The sequence below is a fragment of the Asterias rubens genome, chromosome 3 (assembly GCF_902459465.1).
Source record: "Asterias rubens chromosome 3, eAstRub1.3, whole genome shotgun sequence".
Taxonomy (NCBI): Eukaryota; Metazoa; Echinodermata; class Asteroidea; order Forcipulatida; family Asteriidae; genus Asterias; species Asterias rubens.
The window spans coordinates 4319769-4337479 of NC_047064.1; the positions used below are offsets into that span (position 1 = coordinate 4319769).

Below are 17711 nucleotides of genomic sequence, written 5' to 3' on the forward strand. Positions count from 1 at the left end.
TGCGCAGGCATCGCGTGACGTAATGCTACCGTATTTGGTCATTCGGAAAACTGAACACAGCGGAAAGTTGAAACCGCCACACCGGCGTGCATGTACACGGTTTCTGTTTCCGAAAAGCACCTAGTATTTATATTACTTGTTTGCCGCTTACCGAGTTGGCGAAACCCTCCCGATCGGTGTATGCAGTTTAACAACGGCCCACGCTCATGAGTCTCGATTAATTGTTGTCAACATGTCTGAATAACTTGTCATTTTACGCGCTTGGTGAAAGCGTTCTTCCCTGTGGTGGGACAGTGTAGGCCTACTACGATTTTAGAGCTCTTTGTTGTCATGCATATTGAAGGCACTGAACACTATTGGTAATTACTCAAAATAATAATTGTTAGCATACAAACTCAGCTGAGGTCTCCGATCAAGCATCTGAAAGCACACAACTTCGTGCAACAACGGTGTTTTTTCTTTCATTATTCTCTCGCAACTTCGACGACCAATCATGTTCAAATTTTCACAGGTTTGTTATTTTGTGCATTGTTGAGATTCCCCCAAGTAAGAAGACTGGTCTTTGACAATAAATTACCAAAGGTGTCCAGAGGCTTTAGGTGCCTGGACTTTCAGTCCAAGTCATCTTTCATGTCATTCCCACTGCAACCCATGCCATTCAGCTCAGGGAAACTCTATTGTACGATGTAATACATTGGCATTCTGGTCACACATTCCTTATTCAAGGAATGTAGGTAAAGCGTTACCTTTGTTTTCATTTCGACTGAAAGTAAAGCATTATAAAGACTCATGGTGAATTCAAAAGGAATGTTCAGTTGAAAATCTGAATTATATATAATCGGCAAAGCATCCTTTGCACACAACAGTTTCAAATGTAAGAGAAAAACAAAACTAAAGGGGTGACCCATGACGCAGTTAGGTAGGGACTACACGAGAAAGTTAGATGCTATCATATCAAGTGTAACAACAAAGAAAATCGCCAATGATAATATTAAAATATGAAGTGGTAGTTTAAAAATTAACAACTTAAATGATTGAAACTAAATTACCGGAGTTGCAAAAAGTTGGGGAGGTAGTGCTTTCTGCTCTACCAGCCAGGCTTCTGATGGATGATACCCAAGCCTACATCCGTATGGACTGTGAAGGGGGTAACCCAGGAGTAGGTGGCAACGGCCCCTGGAAAAGGTAAAAAAAAAAAAAAAAAAAAAAAAAAAAAAAAAACACACCTTGAAGTGGCCTTCAGGCCTTGTGTGTCTGGCGACTTGCATAAAAAAAAAAAAAATAAAAAAAAAACACATGGATTTTAAATTTCAAAATCATTAATTTATTTGTGTTTTTCACTCCGTTTAATATAAATGAGTTATTGCTTATTATCATAACATAAATCATTCATTTAAGAATAGATCTGAATAAATGAATATGAAACTAAAAAATAAACAAGATGACAATTTTTATTTTGGTATCACTGAATACATTGATTGATATGTCTCTGTACTTTAAACTTATGAAGTAAACTTCTATATTTAATCATTTTAGGCACAGTTGAATATTTTCTTCCAATGAGGTGATTATATTCGGTCTTTAATATCCCAATCGGGGAATTGGAGCATCTCAATCAAGGAAAATTTATTTTCTCCTGTAGATGAGCGGAGTATACTGTTCGAAACGTCGAGACCAAACCTTTTCAGAGCCAGCACTCCCTCATCAGAGAATTATTACATGGTTGTAGCCGCAAGTTTACTATTTATTTAGATTTTCTTCTTATCCTTCACACCATACAAAGCTTCAAACATCACTTCCCTCGGTTCAGTTATAAAAGCTTGGAAACGGATGTCGGAAATCGACCCCTTTCACAGTGAACACACACTATTTTCACTTTTAAAAACATACACAGCCTCACAGTTTGTCCGCTATTCCCGAGCAAAATCATCGAAGAAAGACGTTATAAGTGCAAATTAAGACATCTCTCAAAGTTCTAAATCTAAATGAAGTGGATTTGAAAATCCAGATACACAAAAATTTGCTAACCAGGGCTCAATTCCATATTAAAAGCTGTTAAGCAGAAAATACTACTTGACAAATTTCTTTGCTAAGCAAAAGGGTGAGTGGGCCACCAGTCACAACAATGTAACCTAGTGTCATTTTGGCTCCTGATAACCCGTTTTTGATAAGCAATATTTGTTTGTGCTTAGCGGCTTTATAAAATTGGGCCCGGATCAATAAGACACAGTATCAAAACTTGGAAAGGTGTCTCAACTATCTACGTTAGACATCTCTCTACGATTGTAACTTAAAACCCAGATGTTCACTCAAAGCCTCCGTATCAAGTTGATTGGATTCACATAGTTTTAATATAATATATTTATATCACATAATATACTTCTATTTTTAAGAATTTGATTCTCTGTATTTATCTTGTAAAAAAAAAATCAAAATACAAAGAAATCAAATACAAAATGCTAATTACTTCACTACATCTGAAAATCTACGTCTGAAAAATTTACTGGAAAAATATATGTGTATCAAGCTAGAGTACTTCTTATTTATTTGGATGTAATTGAGACCTAAAGTCATTAATATTCACATTTGTTTACGGATTCATCTTTTTCATATCTAAAATTCATTAAAGTACTAATTTTTCTTCATAGAATTTTACAAGCAGGACCATTACATGATATGATACAACATAAATGGAAGGGCTTTAAGTTTGCATTGACCCGATGCACCTGACGTCATCACACGGATTCAAATCTCGTTGGCACCATTTTGAGCAGTGTTCATTTTAGGCCACATGCATGCAGTAAGACGCGCGCGACATATCGCGCTTACTCAAATCTTTTTGGGGACCACTCTGGTCCCATGTACATTGCTTCAACAAGTGAAAAAATCAACTCGCACCCATGTGTTCCAAAGTTTCACACCCTTTAATGGAATCCAATAATCGAATGCGGGCGAGACTTGCAAGATCCCTGGCCATGTCACATGAGGAAATATACGGGCAACTAATTTCTAAGTTGCCAGTAAAAAATGGCATTCTGTGAAACGAAGTACACATGCAAATTTAAATCCAAAACCGTGTGTTGCATCGAGATGCCAGGGGTTCAAAATGTAAGACAAAAATGTTTTGTAAAAGTTTTGTGAAAGAATAGGGCAAATTCTCTCAATTTAAATATCCACTTAGTTTCAATAAGTGTCAAATACAAAACTTGGAGAGAAATTACCCTTCCATTGGGAAATATCTCTTTATAGATCTTATGCACATGGCATCATTGCAATGGGTCGCCCACATGTGTGCAATGCGTACACAGCTGTGCGATTCTCGTTGTTTCATTGTCATTTCAACTCCAAATGGTGGCAGGATAACGTCAATGCATAAGGTCTATTAGGCCATATCCAAGTTGGCGTCTACAGCTACGACTACAACTAGTCCCTAAAAGTGTGGACATACTATACTACACCGCAAAATGGCGCGGAAGTCTAGCCGTAGCTGCAGTTGCCAATAGCACCCTGCACTAATGCTGTCACTTTTGCTTAAAGTACCTAACTGTCGGCGATCACTGCAATATCGACACGCCAAATGTAGTGCACCACTAGTGTTACTAAGCGCAATCTTACAATGTGCTTCCTGTGAATAACAATGCGAAGCAAATGTTGGCGTCACAAAACTCGCAACGAATATTTGCAAGTATAAACTGGGCTTAAGTCGCGGGTCGACATACATTATGGACAAACGCACAAGCTTAGCATTAGTGCGGAAAGCTATTTGGACACAGCCTTAATTCACAGGGAATGTTGCAGAATAAACAAAAGAAAGCACTTTATAGTTATTGATATTATCCAAACAAAGATAGCAGAAAAAGAAAGATTCATCTGGAACCTTAAGCTGAAAGTCAGTCTCTGAAAAAAATGATTCTCAATGTCTAAAAAAAAAAACCCCAAAACAAAACAGAAATGAGAAAGTGCATGCAAATGGAATGTTCCGAAAAACTATTTATAAATGGATAACTGTAGTACTGGCTTTAACATTGAATGATAGAGGTACATTTCATGATTGATTGTCCGATGAGGTCGCTGCACAATAAAAAAAAAACCTTACCACAACTCCATCCTTAAAACATCACAAGGTACAAAAGGTTTTGGGATAAGGTTCCCTCTAAATAACATGAACAGAAAACTTAATGTTCTGAAGTTATCTACTCTTTTTTCGGAAGACACTTTTGCAGCCTAAAGACAATCCCTTTTAGCTTTTATACAACGATTCAAATTTGTGCAAAATACCAAAAAATATATCTTCAGAATCTTGAATAGTAGATCACGATGACAATCACAACTGCACTCACTTCATTCGTCAATATTTATTCAAATTTATTTATTATTTATGAGTTTCAAATTCTTTCAGTACTTTAATATAAACCTAGATTTTCTCTTTTATAAAATAACACGTAGGTGGGTTACTGGAAGAGGTGATACAGTAGACACACTCTTACAACAACGTGAAGTGTAAGTTCCAAATTCATAGTTGCAGGTGAAAACTTCCATCATTTTGTAGAATCTGTCAAGAAAAATTTAATTGAAATAAATAATAATAATGACGAATGAGTGAAATCAAATAAGCAAACAATGACCATATACAGGTGAATGGGAGAACTTGGCTGTACTTGGCTATAACTAGCGGGTGCAACCTTTTGTGGGGTGTAGGGCTGAGTGGATAAGAGCACCGAACTCAAGCTCTGACGCTTCTGTTCAGCCGAGTGTGAGTTAGAATCCCGGTCGTGACACTTGTGTCCCTGTGCAAGACACTTCACTATAATTGCTTCTCTCCACCCAGGGGTAAATGGGTACCTGTGAGGGCAGAGATGGTTCTTGTGATTGATTTAGCCGAGTAGCGCATATTTGTTGCACAGGCTGCATACTCCCCACCAGGGAGCCGAGATGGTTTAAGGAATGATTTAAGGCCCAGTGACTGTCGGAAGCGCTTTGAGACACCCCTCGGGCATGAAAAGCGCTATATAAAAACGGTCTATTATTATTATTATTATTATTATTATTATGTGTAAAATCTCTTGTGAGAGGAGTGGCAACTCTGAAAAGAGCCGATGCGGTCAAACAGGGAGACCATCCATACTCTTTTCTTAGCCAACACTTCTCCCACAGGAGATTTTATATTTATGGTTGCGCCCGTAAAATTACTATTTATAGTTTCTTCTTATCTTTAAAGGCAGTGGACACTATTGGTAATAACTCAAAAACATCATCAGCATAAAACATCACTTGGTAATGGGGAGAGGTTGATAGTATAAAACATTGCGAGAAACGGCTCCCTCTGAAGTGACGTAGTTTTTGAGAAAGAAGTAATTTTCCACGAATTTGATTTCGAGACCTCAAGTTTAGAATTTGAGGTCTCGAAATCAACCATCTAAACGCACACAACTTCGTGTGACAAGGGTGTTTTTTCTTTAATTATTATCTCGCAACTCCGACGACCAATTGGGCTCAAATTTTCACAGGTTTGTTATTTCATGCATATGTTGAGATACACCAAGTGAGAAGACTGGTCTTTGACAATTACCAATAGTGTCCACTGTCTTTAACATCATGCAAAGCTTCAAACCTCATAATATAATAAAAATAATACTGTTTGTCCGAAAGATATACTGCTTCCTAAGAACTGCCAACTCACCATATTTCTAGAGTTGTTGTGAAAGCTCAACTGTTGAATACAGCTCTGAAGCCACTGAGCGTGGTGTTGCCAAGAGGAGGGTTCTGACCATCGGTGACAAGTCGGACAAACAACTGTCTAAAAGAGGCTGTGATCTGTGCTGGTGGTGTCTGAAGGAAACAAGCAACAAAATTACATAAATTGAGAGTATTGTTATTATAAGAGATGTAGTATTTTTGTTAACATTTTTTTTGTACCCATACACCGATATGTGTTAGCACTGTATACTCAGTACTTTCCTGAGTCCTGTGAAAAAAATGTATTGTTGATATGTTAAATGTATTCATTTTTTTATTCATTTTTTTTTATTACATCTCAAAAGAGCATAATACTGTTAAACCCCCCTTTGTTGATACCACCTTTGGTTCAAAAGTTGTGAAAGTAGAGACGCCAAGAAATACGAGATAATAAAACTGAGAAAAGAAGGGTAAAAGTGTCAAGTTGTTCAATTTTCATACAAATTTTAGCCCCTTTTTGATCGAAGGAAGATGCCAACGCAAAATTAAAAAATTTTTGGCATTAATTTTTGTTCACCCCTGTTGGCCTGTTTTGGCTTGTTTCACCATACTGATATTTCCAACAAACAACCCATTTAACTTGATTACATCACATAATGTGGACAAACAAACAGCTGATATCCTTCATCAACCTGACTTAAAAAGTCTGAATTCAGATTAAAGTCTGGTACATGTATCGCTCATCCCTGCAAAGTGGTCGTGGTTTACAGTTAGAACACAGAAATAGAACCCGGAGAACGCTGAGCTCAGCCACCCTCTGTGTCATCTGTGGATACGCGTGTATGGGAAAATGACCATCGCGTGAGACGCATGTATGGCAAAATGAGCATCGCATGACACACGTGTATGGCAAAATGGCAAGTTGTCAGCACACATAGACCGTTTCTAGTGTGTTAATTGGTCAATGACGACATCACAGTATGGCAAAATATTTGACATACACGCGTAAACAAAATGGTGTACATGTGTCCATAAAAATGGTCTCACAACGAAACCGCACGCACAGTGAGACACTCAGCGTTCTCCGGGTTCTTTTATATGGGTTGGAGCTATCACGAAGCAGGGAACCACAAACTGTCTTACCATTCCACAGTAGCGTCCAATCAGGCCACTGGCCGAGGAGCTACCATCGTACACTTCAAGGTAGTCCTGGTTACAGACGCCCTCGTCTCCATCGATGGCCAACGTGGTGAAATCCAGAGTCAGTTGGTTGCCGCCCGTCGGTACCTCGATGGACCATCCACAGTCGAGATTGGTACCGTAAGCGAACGGGTGGGCGGGGCTGGTGAAACTACCCGTACGACCGCCCACAGCTCCTCCACAACCTGCGGGGAACGGGGAAGAAAAATCTGTCAACAAAAAACCTGGCAAACAATTAGCCTTTTTGAGATATGGTGGCCACTGTAGGAGTGCACTGTGTGGATTGGGTGTATACAGACAGATTTACACAAACCTTACAGTGTTGTAGTATTTTGGCTTCTAACAATAAGTTTGGGGTTTGAACCCCCCGAACAAAGATATTGACTGATAGAAAGACTGCCAGCCTAGGGGTGGATATCTCAGTTGGTAGAGCGCCAGCGCGTTAATCTGGAGGTCGTTGGTTCAAGTCCCGCTCCAGTAAATTTGTCTTTATTCAAATCCAAACTGCACGCAACACTGGTCACTAAACCCAGTGAACTTCTCGTAACAGTAGGGTTTTCGAATGATGTTCCTGGTCTGATCACAGCATATTGTGCCACAGCACCTTGTTAACCATTACATGGTGCTATGATAAGGAATTGGTCTCATAATACCTTATGGAAAATACTGAATGTTGAAGTGCCAGGAGCGACACTGAGTGATGGATATGAGCGCTATGTAAGGAGCCACTATTATCACAACAATGATATGCAAAAACATGTACCTGATGATACAGTGCTGGACGTGTACGTGAGGTCAAACCCTGCGAATGCAACGGATTCATCGGTGACAAAATTGAGGTAGGCAGTGTTGGCAGAGAGGAAGATCGGATCTGGAAGGTAGACGCCACAAAGGGAGAAGAGGACTGGTGTAGAATCATCAACTCCATCATAAACCTGTTGGTGATCATGAGGGGAAAAAACACAATCATAAATATTCATTTTGGTTTTTACCCATATACAGCGATGTGTGTTAGCACTGTATACTCAGTACTTTCCCGAGCTCTGTGAACAACTTCACACGCATGTTACTCGGGTGGGATATGAACCCACAACCTTTGCATCTAGAGCACTGTCTTATCAACTAGACCACCGAGATTGCCCGGTAGCTACAGTAGTAGAGGCAGTTCGAAATCCTATGTTTTGGCAGCTGGTACCGCAACGATTTTAAACGAAGTTAAGCATCACTTACATCAAGTTTGTCGTACACGCAGTCGGTACTGAACTCTACGTTGAACTCCGTGAAGTAGAGAGCAAGGAAAGTGCCTGACGGCGCCGTGATTGTGATCTTACAGTCGTGGATGTCGTGGTAGTACAGAGGATAGCCTGGGCTGGTAACCCGCCCATTGTCACCGGTGTAATCCTTGCTGCAATCTGTAATGGCAAACAGAGATAGTAAGTAGGATTTCAAACTTTGCATGCTCGAAGTGTAATTAGGCGAGGTTTGAGGTAGCACCATGTGTACATGTCTTTTGAGTGGTGTTGGTTCGGATGGTTGACAACTCAACCTATTCAATCAGTACTCCAAAGAGATTTACACATGGTGCTACGGCAAACCTCACCTAAGACAGAGATTGTGTTATGATAACATGCATGTAGAAAAAGACCGTGCAAAGATTTCTGCAAATTATGAGCATGTTTTTGAAACCAATGTATGTAGCTTTAGGCCTAACTTACAAAGAAAACTACGATATGACTGAGACTTGCAGGTCGATAACCCTAAAGTACTGTAAAAATCGAACTACTTATACATGTACATCTCAATTTTATGTAACATTATATATAATATATATAATATATTTTGTTTACTTACTTGCTATGGCATAGGTGAGGGAGAATCCAGTACCACTTGAAGATACATCAGTCATGAAGTAGATCTTGGCTGTACGTCCCGCAGTATCAAACACAGGAGGTACGTTCGTTCCACAGTATCGTAGAGTTTGCCCGTTTGTCTGATATGGGGGGGGGGGGGGGGAGAAAAAGGACCACATGCAACCCCAAATTACTACAAAGTAAATTGACTGAGTAGCTAAGAAGAAAAGTCCATTCAAATGTTAATCCTGTTTAATTCTTCAGAAAAACTGCCCTCAAAAGAGAACATAAAAATCCTCACAACAGGCCCCTGAGACGCAGCAACTATTGCCTGGGCGGACGGTTAGAAGTTCGGCCGGGAACTTTTAAAAGCTTTTTCAGTGGATCATTATGAACTTCACTACCGAGGAGTGAGCTCTTATTGGTCTCAACGAATCAACTAGCTTGCTCAAGTCATCGTCAGAAGACTGACCAAAACAACCGTAGAGTGAAGCCTCCTTGGTTGACTGAAACTTCAGTGACTGAATCAAACTGGCCTTTAGCATTTGGGCGGCACAAAATAATAATTTTGAAGTCTTAGGCCAAGTAAAAACAAAAACATGTTTCGCGTCCCCGCCCGCTTCCTTTTTACAGGCCGCCTCCTCTTTTTTTTTTTTTTTATGCACATTTTTTATTTTTTTAAAATAGGGTTATGTTAAATGATCTCAGCAAAAACAATCTGAATGTCTTGTCTGAATGCCCCGACTAAATTGTTTCATTTATGTGTTGTGTATTTCAGCAGTAGAAAAAACAATGGATATTTGAAATTTAAACAAAGAATGGCGGCCATCTTGAAATAAAAAATAAAAAAATAAAAAATAAAAAGCCCCTCTTCCTCCTTCTTTTGATAAACCCGGACGTGAAACATGTTTTTTTTTTTACTTGGCCTTATATAGCGCACGCATCTCAAACAAGGTACTCAGGGTGCTTAGCAGATTTTTAACAAAAAGATAGGCTATTGAAGTTATGAGTTCTGAGATCCAATTATGTAGCACCTTAAATGGGTTTACAAGGTGCTACAGCGCATTCAGCCGCCACAGCCAGGAACACCGGGGCGAACCCATTCTCTTTTCGATCAGTGCACTGGGTTCTGTTACACAACACATGGGACCATCAGCTCTACGTCTCATCCGAAAGACGAAGCAATGGTTAAGTGTCTTGCTTAAAGACACAAGTGTCACGACTGGGGATCCGAACCCAAACTATGCTGATTAGAAACACCAGAGTTTTAACTGCTCTGCCACAACACTTTCACATGAAATAGTTAAAGAGTGTAACCAGCTTTTACCTCCGGGAAGTCCCTAAACTCCAAGTAGTCGTAGTTACAATTGCCCTCATTCTCAATATCAAACGCGTTGACTTCGATGCGGACATGCTTGGTGTCGTCAGGGGCATCGATATACCAGGTGCAGCGGATGTTATGAGGGTAGACGTTGGGGTAGTTGGGAGAGGTGATCACCTGGGCAACGTCGGTTGCGTTGAACGTTCCGCCACAAAGAGCTGCAAAACGAGATGTTGATAATTTGACTAGTGAAAAGGAAAAAGAATTCTGCCAAAAGTAGGAATAATCTCATCCCTATTTAAGAGACTATTTCCCTGGAAACAATAAAGTCAACTTACGATCTACTGATGTGTAGTTAAGAGTGAAGCCTCCTTGGTTAACCGAACTGTCCGTGACGAAGCGTAGATAAGCCTGGTTGCTTGAAAGGGTGATAACGGCAGGAGGAGTCTGTCCACAGAATACGCCCACCAGCGGTGAAACACTTCCATAACCGTCATGAATCTGCGCAAAAAGGTTAATAAAGGTTATACTTTTTACAATTTTTTGTTTAAACCTTTACACCGATGTGTGTATTAAAGGCACTCAGGTCGATTTCATAAAGAGTTAAGACTAGTCTCATCTCAATTTAGGACGAGCCAACGAGATATGGTCGGGATCGTAGGCCTCACCTCTAGGTAATCAAATGGGCACGTCCCAGCGCTGTCCTCAACGTTGAAGGTTCCGGTGAACGTCAACTCTATAACTTTGTTAATCTCCGCCGAGATGAACCACATGCAGTCCAGGTTGTCCTCGTAATTCCCGTCGCTGTCGACGTCCACGCTCGTAATGGTTCCTGTGGGGGCGTTTAATATTCCACCACAGCCAAGAGATGGTCCTGTTAAACAACAAAATTAATAACAATTTGAAAAAATAACAATGATTTGGGGTTGAACAACGAAAAAGAGACTGGAGTGGGATTTGAACCAATGGCCTCCGGTTGGCGCTCTACAAACTAAGCTATATAAACCAAAGTTGGCAGTATCCTTGTGAATTGTTCATGGAAGGGGACTTTGTAATTTCAAAGGAGTTAATAACCTCACGGGAAACTTACTTGGTAAATCTTTAATTAATTTTGATTTAATAGTTAATAGAGCAGGATGTGAACCAAAAGAACCCCAGGCTAGATAGCTCAGTTGGTTTGAACGCTGCTCCAGTAACTTTTTTCTCTGTTCAACCTCCAATTATTTAAAGTTTACCCAGACAGTTTCCTTTGAGGTTTATAACACATTTAGAGTAACAACAAGTTTATTTTCTGATTGTACTACAGGTTTGAGACTATTCTTAAATTTGAAGCTTAAAGGCAGTGGACACTATTGGTAATTACTCAAAATAGTTGTTAGCATTAAACCTCACTTGTTAACAAGTAATGGGGAGAGGTTGATAGTATAAAACATTGTGAAAAACGGCTCCCTCTGAAGTGGAATAGTTTTTGAGAAAGAAGTATTTTTCACGAATTTGATTTTGAGACCTCAAATTTAAAATTTGAGGTCACAAAATCAAGCGTTTGAAAGCACACAACTTCGTGTGACCAGAGTGTTTTTTCTTTCAATTATTATCAGGCAACTTCGACGACCAATTGAGCTCAAGTTTTTCCAGGTTTGTTATTTTGTGCGTATGTTGCGATACACCAAGTGAGAAGACTGGTCTATGAAAATGACCAATAGTGTCCAGCGTCTTTAAGCCGCCCCTCAGGTCGACCTGCAACTTTGTAATTTCAAAGGAGTTAATAACCTCACGGGAAACTTACTTGGTAAATCTTTAATTAATTTTGATTTAATAGTTAATAGAGCAGGATGTGAACCAAAAGAACCCCAGGCTAGATAGCTCAGTTGGTTTGAACGCTGCTCCAGTAACTTTTTTCTCTGTTCAACCTCCAATTATTTAAAGTTTACCCAGACAGTTTCCTTTGAGGTTTATAACACATTTAGAGTAACAACAAGTTTATTTTCTGATTGTACTACAGGTTTGAGACTATTCTTAAATTTGAAGCTTAAAGGCAGTGGACACTATTGGTAATTACTCAAAATAGTTGTTAGCATTAAACCTCACTTGTTAACAAGTAATGGGGAGAGGTTGATAGTATAAAACATTGTGAAAAACGGCTCCCTCTGAAGTGGAATAGTTTTTGAGAAAGAAGTATTTTTCACGAATTTGATTTTGAGACCTCAAATTTAAAATTTGAGGTCACAAAATCAAGCGTTTGAAAGCACACAACTTCGTGTGACCAGAGTGTTTTTTCTTTCAATTATTATCAGGCAACTTCGACGACCAATTGAGCTCAAGTTTTTCCAGGTTTGTTATTTTGTGCGTATGTTGCGATACACCAAGTGAGAAGACTGGTCTATGAAAATGACCAATAGTGTCCAGCGTCTTTAAGCCGCCCCTCAGGTCGACCTGCAATTTGCTTGCGCTGTGACGGAATTGGAGGCATCAGTGTAACATGGTTTCCTAAGAGAAGAATTTAAACTTACCAATCACTTCTTGATATGCTGCCACAAAGCCATCGCCGGACACAGAGAAATCGGACACAAAGCGGACCAACATGGATGAACCAGAGCTGATGATTGCGTCAGTAGGGGGCGTGGTTCCGCACAGTCGTTGGGCCAGCATCGGCGAGTTGGAGTCCGCTCCGTCGTAAATCTCAATATAGTCGTAGATACATGAAGAATGGGGCTCGATGTCCATGCTTGAAAACCTGGAGAACGGCAAGAAAAACTTTGGCATTTAAGGCGTGGGTTAAATTACTTTTGTTTTTCAAAGAGTTTGTTTTTGTGAGAACAAACATTTCATTTTTCAATCATAACAGTCTTATTTTGATTGCGGCAACCTAAATAAGCAATGACCATTTTGGACCTCTGATCCTCCAATACTTATTTCCAAAAGTTTAAGCAGAATCGCCCAGGCCTACTGATGTCGCTGGCTGCCAAACAAGGTGTTCTTTCATGCCTGTGGCTTGACCATGGCCCAATTTCATAGAGCTGCTTAGCATAAAAGTTTGCTTAGCATGAAATTTCTTCCTTGATAAAAACAGGAATACCAAACAAGTTTCCACGTGATTTTCAGGATAAGCAAACAACAGCTGAGTACCAGTAACAAGCAGTATGCAACAAATGGAAATTTGGTTGGTAATCCAGTTTTTATCAAGGAAGAAATTTCTTGCTAAGCAAATTTTTGTGCTTAGCAGCTCTTTGAAATTGGGCCCAGGTTGCAGCTGACTCCATCCTTTACAATTCAGCTTCACAGCTGCGAGTAAGGATGATTAGCCTCCCAAATTACTATTTCTAAATTTGTTTTTAATTTAAACTTACTTGAGTGATACAGATCTGTCGTCACTGACAGTGATGATCCAGCTGCAGTTCTGGCTGTGTCTGTAGGAATCAAGATGGGTTGGGGTCTGGATCACTCCGCTCGGATCAGTAAACGTACCGCCACATCCTGTGATAAACAGATAACAAAAGATCATCAACAAAAATAAGTTTTGAGACATTGCATGGTGAGGTATCAATGTAGATTTGGCTAGCCATAACACCAAGTGTGTATCTACTTGCAAGGTACAGTTTGTTCTTTAGAGCTGTCTTGCTTTATATTCTACTACCGCAGAAAATATTTATCGGATCGTTCGAGAGACTTCACAGTTCTGAAAAGAACTGTCCTGCTTTTTTATTAACTACTACCCGGGCGGATGGTATAGAAAATCACTGGGACTACTACTTAAGCTTATAGGATTCTTTTAACTGCACTGGGCCAGAATGAGTTTTTTAATAGGTCTAAACGTGTTAAAACAGGGGTTTATCGAGAAGGTCTATTTGAGTCTTGAGGAAAGATATCCTTAGTCAGCTATTCTAGGGTCAAGTTCGCACAAGGACCAATGGTTAAAGGCAATGAACACTATTGGTGATTTCTCAAAATATTTGTTAGCATAAAAACTTACTTGGTAATGAGCAGTGGAGAGCTGTAGATAGTACAAAACATTGTGCAAACAGCTCCCTCTGAAGCAACATAGTTTTTGGGAAAGGGGTCATTTCTCACTGAAATAATAAAAGACTTCAAGCCTGAAGCCTTTTTGTTATGCATTATGAAAGCACACATTCCTGTGCAACAATTTTTCTTTTTTTCTTTCATTATTTTCGACGACCAATTGAATAAATTTTCACAGATTTGTTTTTTGATAATAATAATAATAATAACCCGTTTTTATATAGTGCTTTTCACACCCGAAGGGAGTCCCAAAGCGCTTCATATTATTACCCCTGGTCACTGGGCCTTAAACCACTCCTTAAACCATCTCAGCTCCCTGGTGGGGAGTATGCAGCCTGTGCAACATTAATATGCGCTACTCGGCTAAATCAATCACAAGAACCATCTCTGCCCTCACAGGTACCCTTCTACCCCTGGGTGGAAAGAAGCAATTATAGTTAAGTATCTTGCTGAAGGACACAAGCGTCACGACCGGGATTCAAACTCACACACTGCTGAACAGAAGCACCAGAGCTTGAGTTCGGTGCTCTTATCCGCTCGGCCACAACACCCTACATATGCATATGTTGGGATTCACCCAGTGAGAATACTGGTCTTTCACAATAACCAAACATGTTCAATTCTTTTAACTAGATTAGGGGCACAAAAAGTGAGAACGAAAAAGTTTGGAGGGAAAATAAACTGACCTGGTTCAAAGTCTAGCCCAAAGCCGACGTCGTTGATGCTGGAGTCGGAGTAGAACCTCATGAACACTGGTCCCATGACAAGGATGCTCTCTGGTAATTGGTCACCACAGATGCTACTTATCCGAGTACCGGTATCATCGGTTCCCGCCCAGATGCGGAGCCCATCATAGTTGCAGTCGCTTGTCACTAAACACAAAGAAACAAAAAAGTGGGGGGTAATTGTCACACAAATAATCAGAGTATTGCATTGATGAATTCAAGGATGTGATAGCCTGTTGAAAAAAACCTGAGCTATGAGCGCAAAGCGTGAAAGCTTGCGAGCGCGAAAGCTTCAGAGAGCGAAGCCTTCTTACATACATCTTTGGTTTTTAAAGCACCACTCTGCATTCTGGGCGTTCCATTTGGTTTTATCTTCATATCCTTATGAGTTTGATCTCAGTTATAAAAAAAAAAGATGTTCCGGTTAAAAATGGCAAAACACAAAACCCTGTGAATTATACGCTTTTGCATTGCGTGCCTTTCAAACAGCAGTAATGCTTTGCAACCTCGGTTGGCAAAAAACTTGGGCTGTGACGTTGCAAAAGAAATAATACTATCAAAGTCTTATATACTTGTAGTGCACGTATCTACCAAACGAGGTACTCAAGGCGCTGAGTACATTATATACAAAATTTCAGAAAGATAGGTTATTGCAGTGATGAATTCCGAGACCCAATTATTTTTTAGCACCTTCTAAGGGTTTACAAGGTGCTACAGCGCAGACAGCAGTCACAGCCAGGAACACCTTCTCATTTTGATAAGTGCACTGGGTTACGTGTGTTACACAACACATGGGACCAACGGCTTTACGTCCCATCCGAAGGTCGAAGCAACGGCTAAGTGTCTTGCTTAAGGACACAAGTGACACGGCTGGGGATTCGAACCCACACTCTGCTGATCAGAAACACCAGAGTTTGAATTCGGTGCTCTTAACCGCTCGATCACGTCACTTCCAGTGTCAAATGTCTGTATTGACTGATTTAAGAATCTCACCTTCAATGCCGAACGGGTCGCTGAACAGCAGGCCCAGACTCTGCATAGGGGTCCAGTTGATGATGTACTCACACGTCAGTCCGTCTTCGTAGTTGCGGCCAGGGTAGCCCGGTGACACGATGCGACCAGTGGTTACACCGGTGAAGGTTGCTCCACATCCTAAAATCAGCAACACCGGAAGTAGTGATATTTTATATTTATTTATTTAGTACACACCCAACAGCGCCAATAACAGGATGGATAGGAAACAAGAAGAACTGTTCATAGGATTTGAGGCATTGCATCGTGAGGTATCAATATATATTTGTGACCCGCTCTGTGAAAATGAGTCAGATGTAGGCAATTTCAGGAATTGAGTTATATGCATGGCTCGAAAGAACACATCAGCAGCAGTAATTTGGTATGTGTCTAAGCTTTGGGGTGTATCGCCCTGCTGAGTTACTCCCGTTTGAAATTAGCCACTACACCATTTTTTGTGAAAAACGAATTACAAGTAAAATGATATTTTAAACAACCATTGTGTGCAAAAGGATACAAATTAGACATAAGTACATTGTATGATCACAAAACTGTTGTATTCATAGCTTTATTGCCTAAAAGTAAGTGTTCTAAAGGTTAACCATGCAACTAAAGATCTTAAAAAGAAAAAAAAAAGAGTTTGTTTTAATTCTTTTTTTACATTATAAACTGTCCATAACTTAATGTTGCAGTGGGTCACATTTGGTTTGCGGTAACACCGTGTGTGTATCTACATGTACTTGCCGCGTAGAGTTTGTTCTTAGAGAACTGTCTTGCTTTATTCTACTATCGCGGAGTCCTGACGATGACAAGAGCAAGCTAGTCGAAACGTTGAGTACAGTTATCTACGATCCTATGAGCTAAAGTAGTAGTCCAAGCCTATTTTCTATACCATCCACCCGGGTAAAAGTCAGAAAGCAGGACAGTTCTTTTCAGAACTGAGAAGCCTCCCAAACACTTGAACAATCTACTCCGCGGTAGAAGAATAAAGAAAGATAGATTTCTTAGAACAAACTCTACCTGGCAAGTAGATACACACATGGTGTAATATCGCAAACCAAATATATAAGGACTGTTCAGTTTTAGATTTGGGAGCAAAACCCCTAAAGGAAAACCCTACTCTGCAATCGCACTCTGGGATGTTCCATATGGGTTTATCTCCATTTTTATTATGAATTTGATCTAGGTTATAAAATACAATAATAAAAAAACAAAATAATTAATTTTGTCTTTTTTTTTTTTTTGGGGGGGGGGGGTGCAGTTAGAAAAAACCCTGAGCTTTCCAGTTAAAAAACTGAGAAATCCCATCCCTGTGTAATGCACAGATACCGACCTATAGACCAGCTAGCCTGGAAACCAGTGCCTTGGTTGGATGCGTCACTTCGGAACCTGATTCTGATGACGTTGAGGGAAGAGACGATGGTAGCTGGAGCCGTGGTTCCAGAGTAGGTACCGATGAGGGTGTCGTTACTACTGCTCCCATCATTCACCTGCAATTAAAAAAGGATTTCATAAAATATGGTTCACGGCCTGTGCTGCCAAGTTCGTGAAAGCTCATTAAAGGCAGTGGACACTATTGGTAATTACTCAAAATAATTGTTAGCATGCAACTTACTTAGTAACAAGCAATTAAGAGCTGTTGATTGTATAAAACATTGTCAGAAACGACTCCCTCTGAAGTAACATCGTTTTTTGAGAAAGAGTAATTCCTCACTCAAACATTTGAATTGATTTCGAAACCTCAGCTGAAAGCACACAACTATGTGTGACAAGGGTGTTTTTTCTTCCATTTTTCTCTTGCAACTTCGACGACCAATTGAGTTCAAATTTTCACAGGTTTGTTATTTTATAGCATATGTTGAGATACACCAAGTGAGAAGACTGGTCTTTGACAACTACCAATGGTGTCCA

The 17711-nt window shown here is 39.9% G+C and overlaps 1 protein-coding gene across 1 annotated transcript in view; it reads right to left on the reverse strand.

Annotated features, from left to right (window-relative positions):
- Window positions 1-1433: 1433 nt before the first annotated feature.
- LOC117288263 (cubilin-like) overlaps window positions 1434-17711 on the reverse strand; it is a 92561-nt gene continuing 76283 nt past the window's right edge. The window contains exons 53-66 of the mRNA XM_033769049.1: window positions 17134-17290; window positions 15783-15941; window positions 14751-14936; window positions 13395-13521; window positions 12558-12781; window positions 10716-10921; window positions 10386-10548; window positions 10054-10265; window positions 8728-8866; window positions 8107-8288; window positions 7640-7811; window positions 6820-7061; window positions 5681-5829; window positions 1434-4552 (exon numbers count right to left, since the gene is read on the reverse strand). Of these exons, the coding sequence (XP_033624940.1) occupies window positions 5707-5829; window positions 6820-7061; window positions 7640-7811; window positions 8107-8288; window positions 8728-8866; window positions 10054-10265; window positions 10386-10548; window positions 10716-10921; window positions 12558-12781; window positions 13395-13521; window positions 14751-14936; window positions 15783-15941; window positions 17134-17290 (2292 nt within the window). The 3' untranslated portion in view covers window positions 1434-4552; window positions 5681-5706. The remainder of the gene's footprint in view (window positions 4553-5680; window positions 5830-6819; window positions 7062-7639; window positions 7812-8106; window positions 8289-8727; window positions 8867-10053; window positions 10266-10385; window positions 10549-10715; window positions 10922-12557; window positions 12782-13394; window positions 13522-14750; window positions 14937-15782; window positions 15942-17133; window positions 17291-17711) is intronic.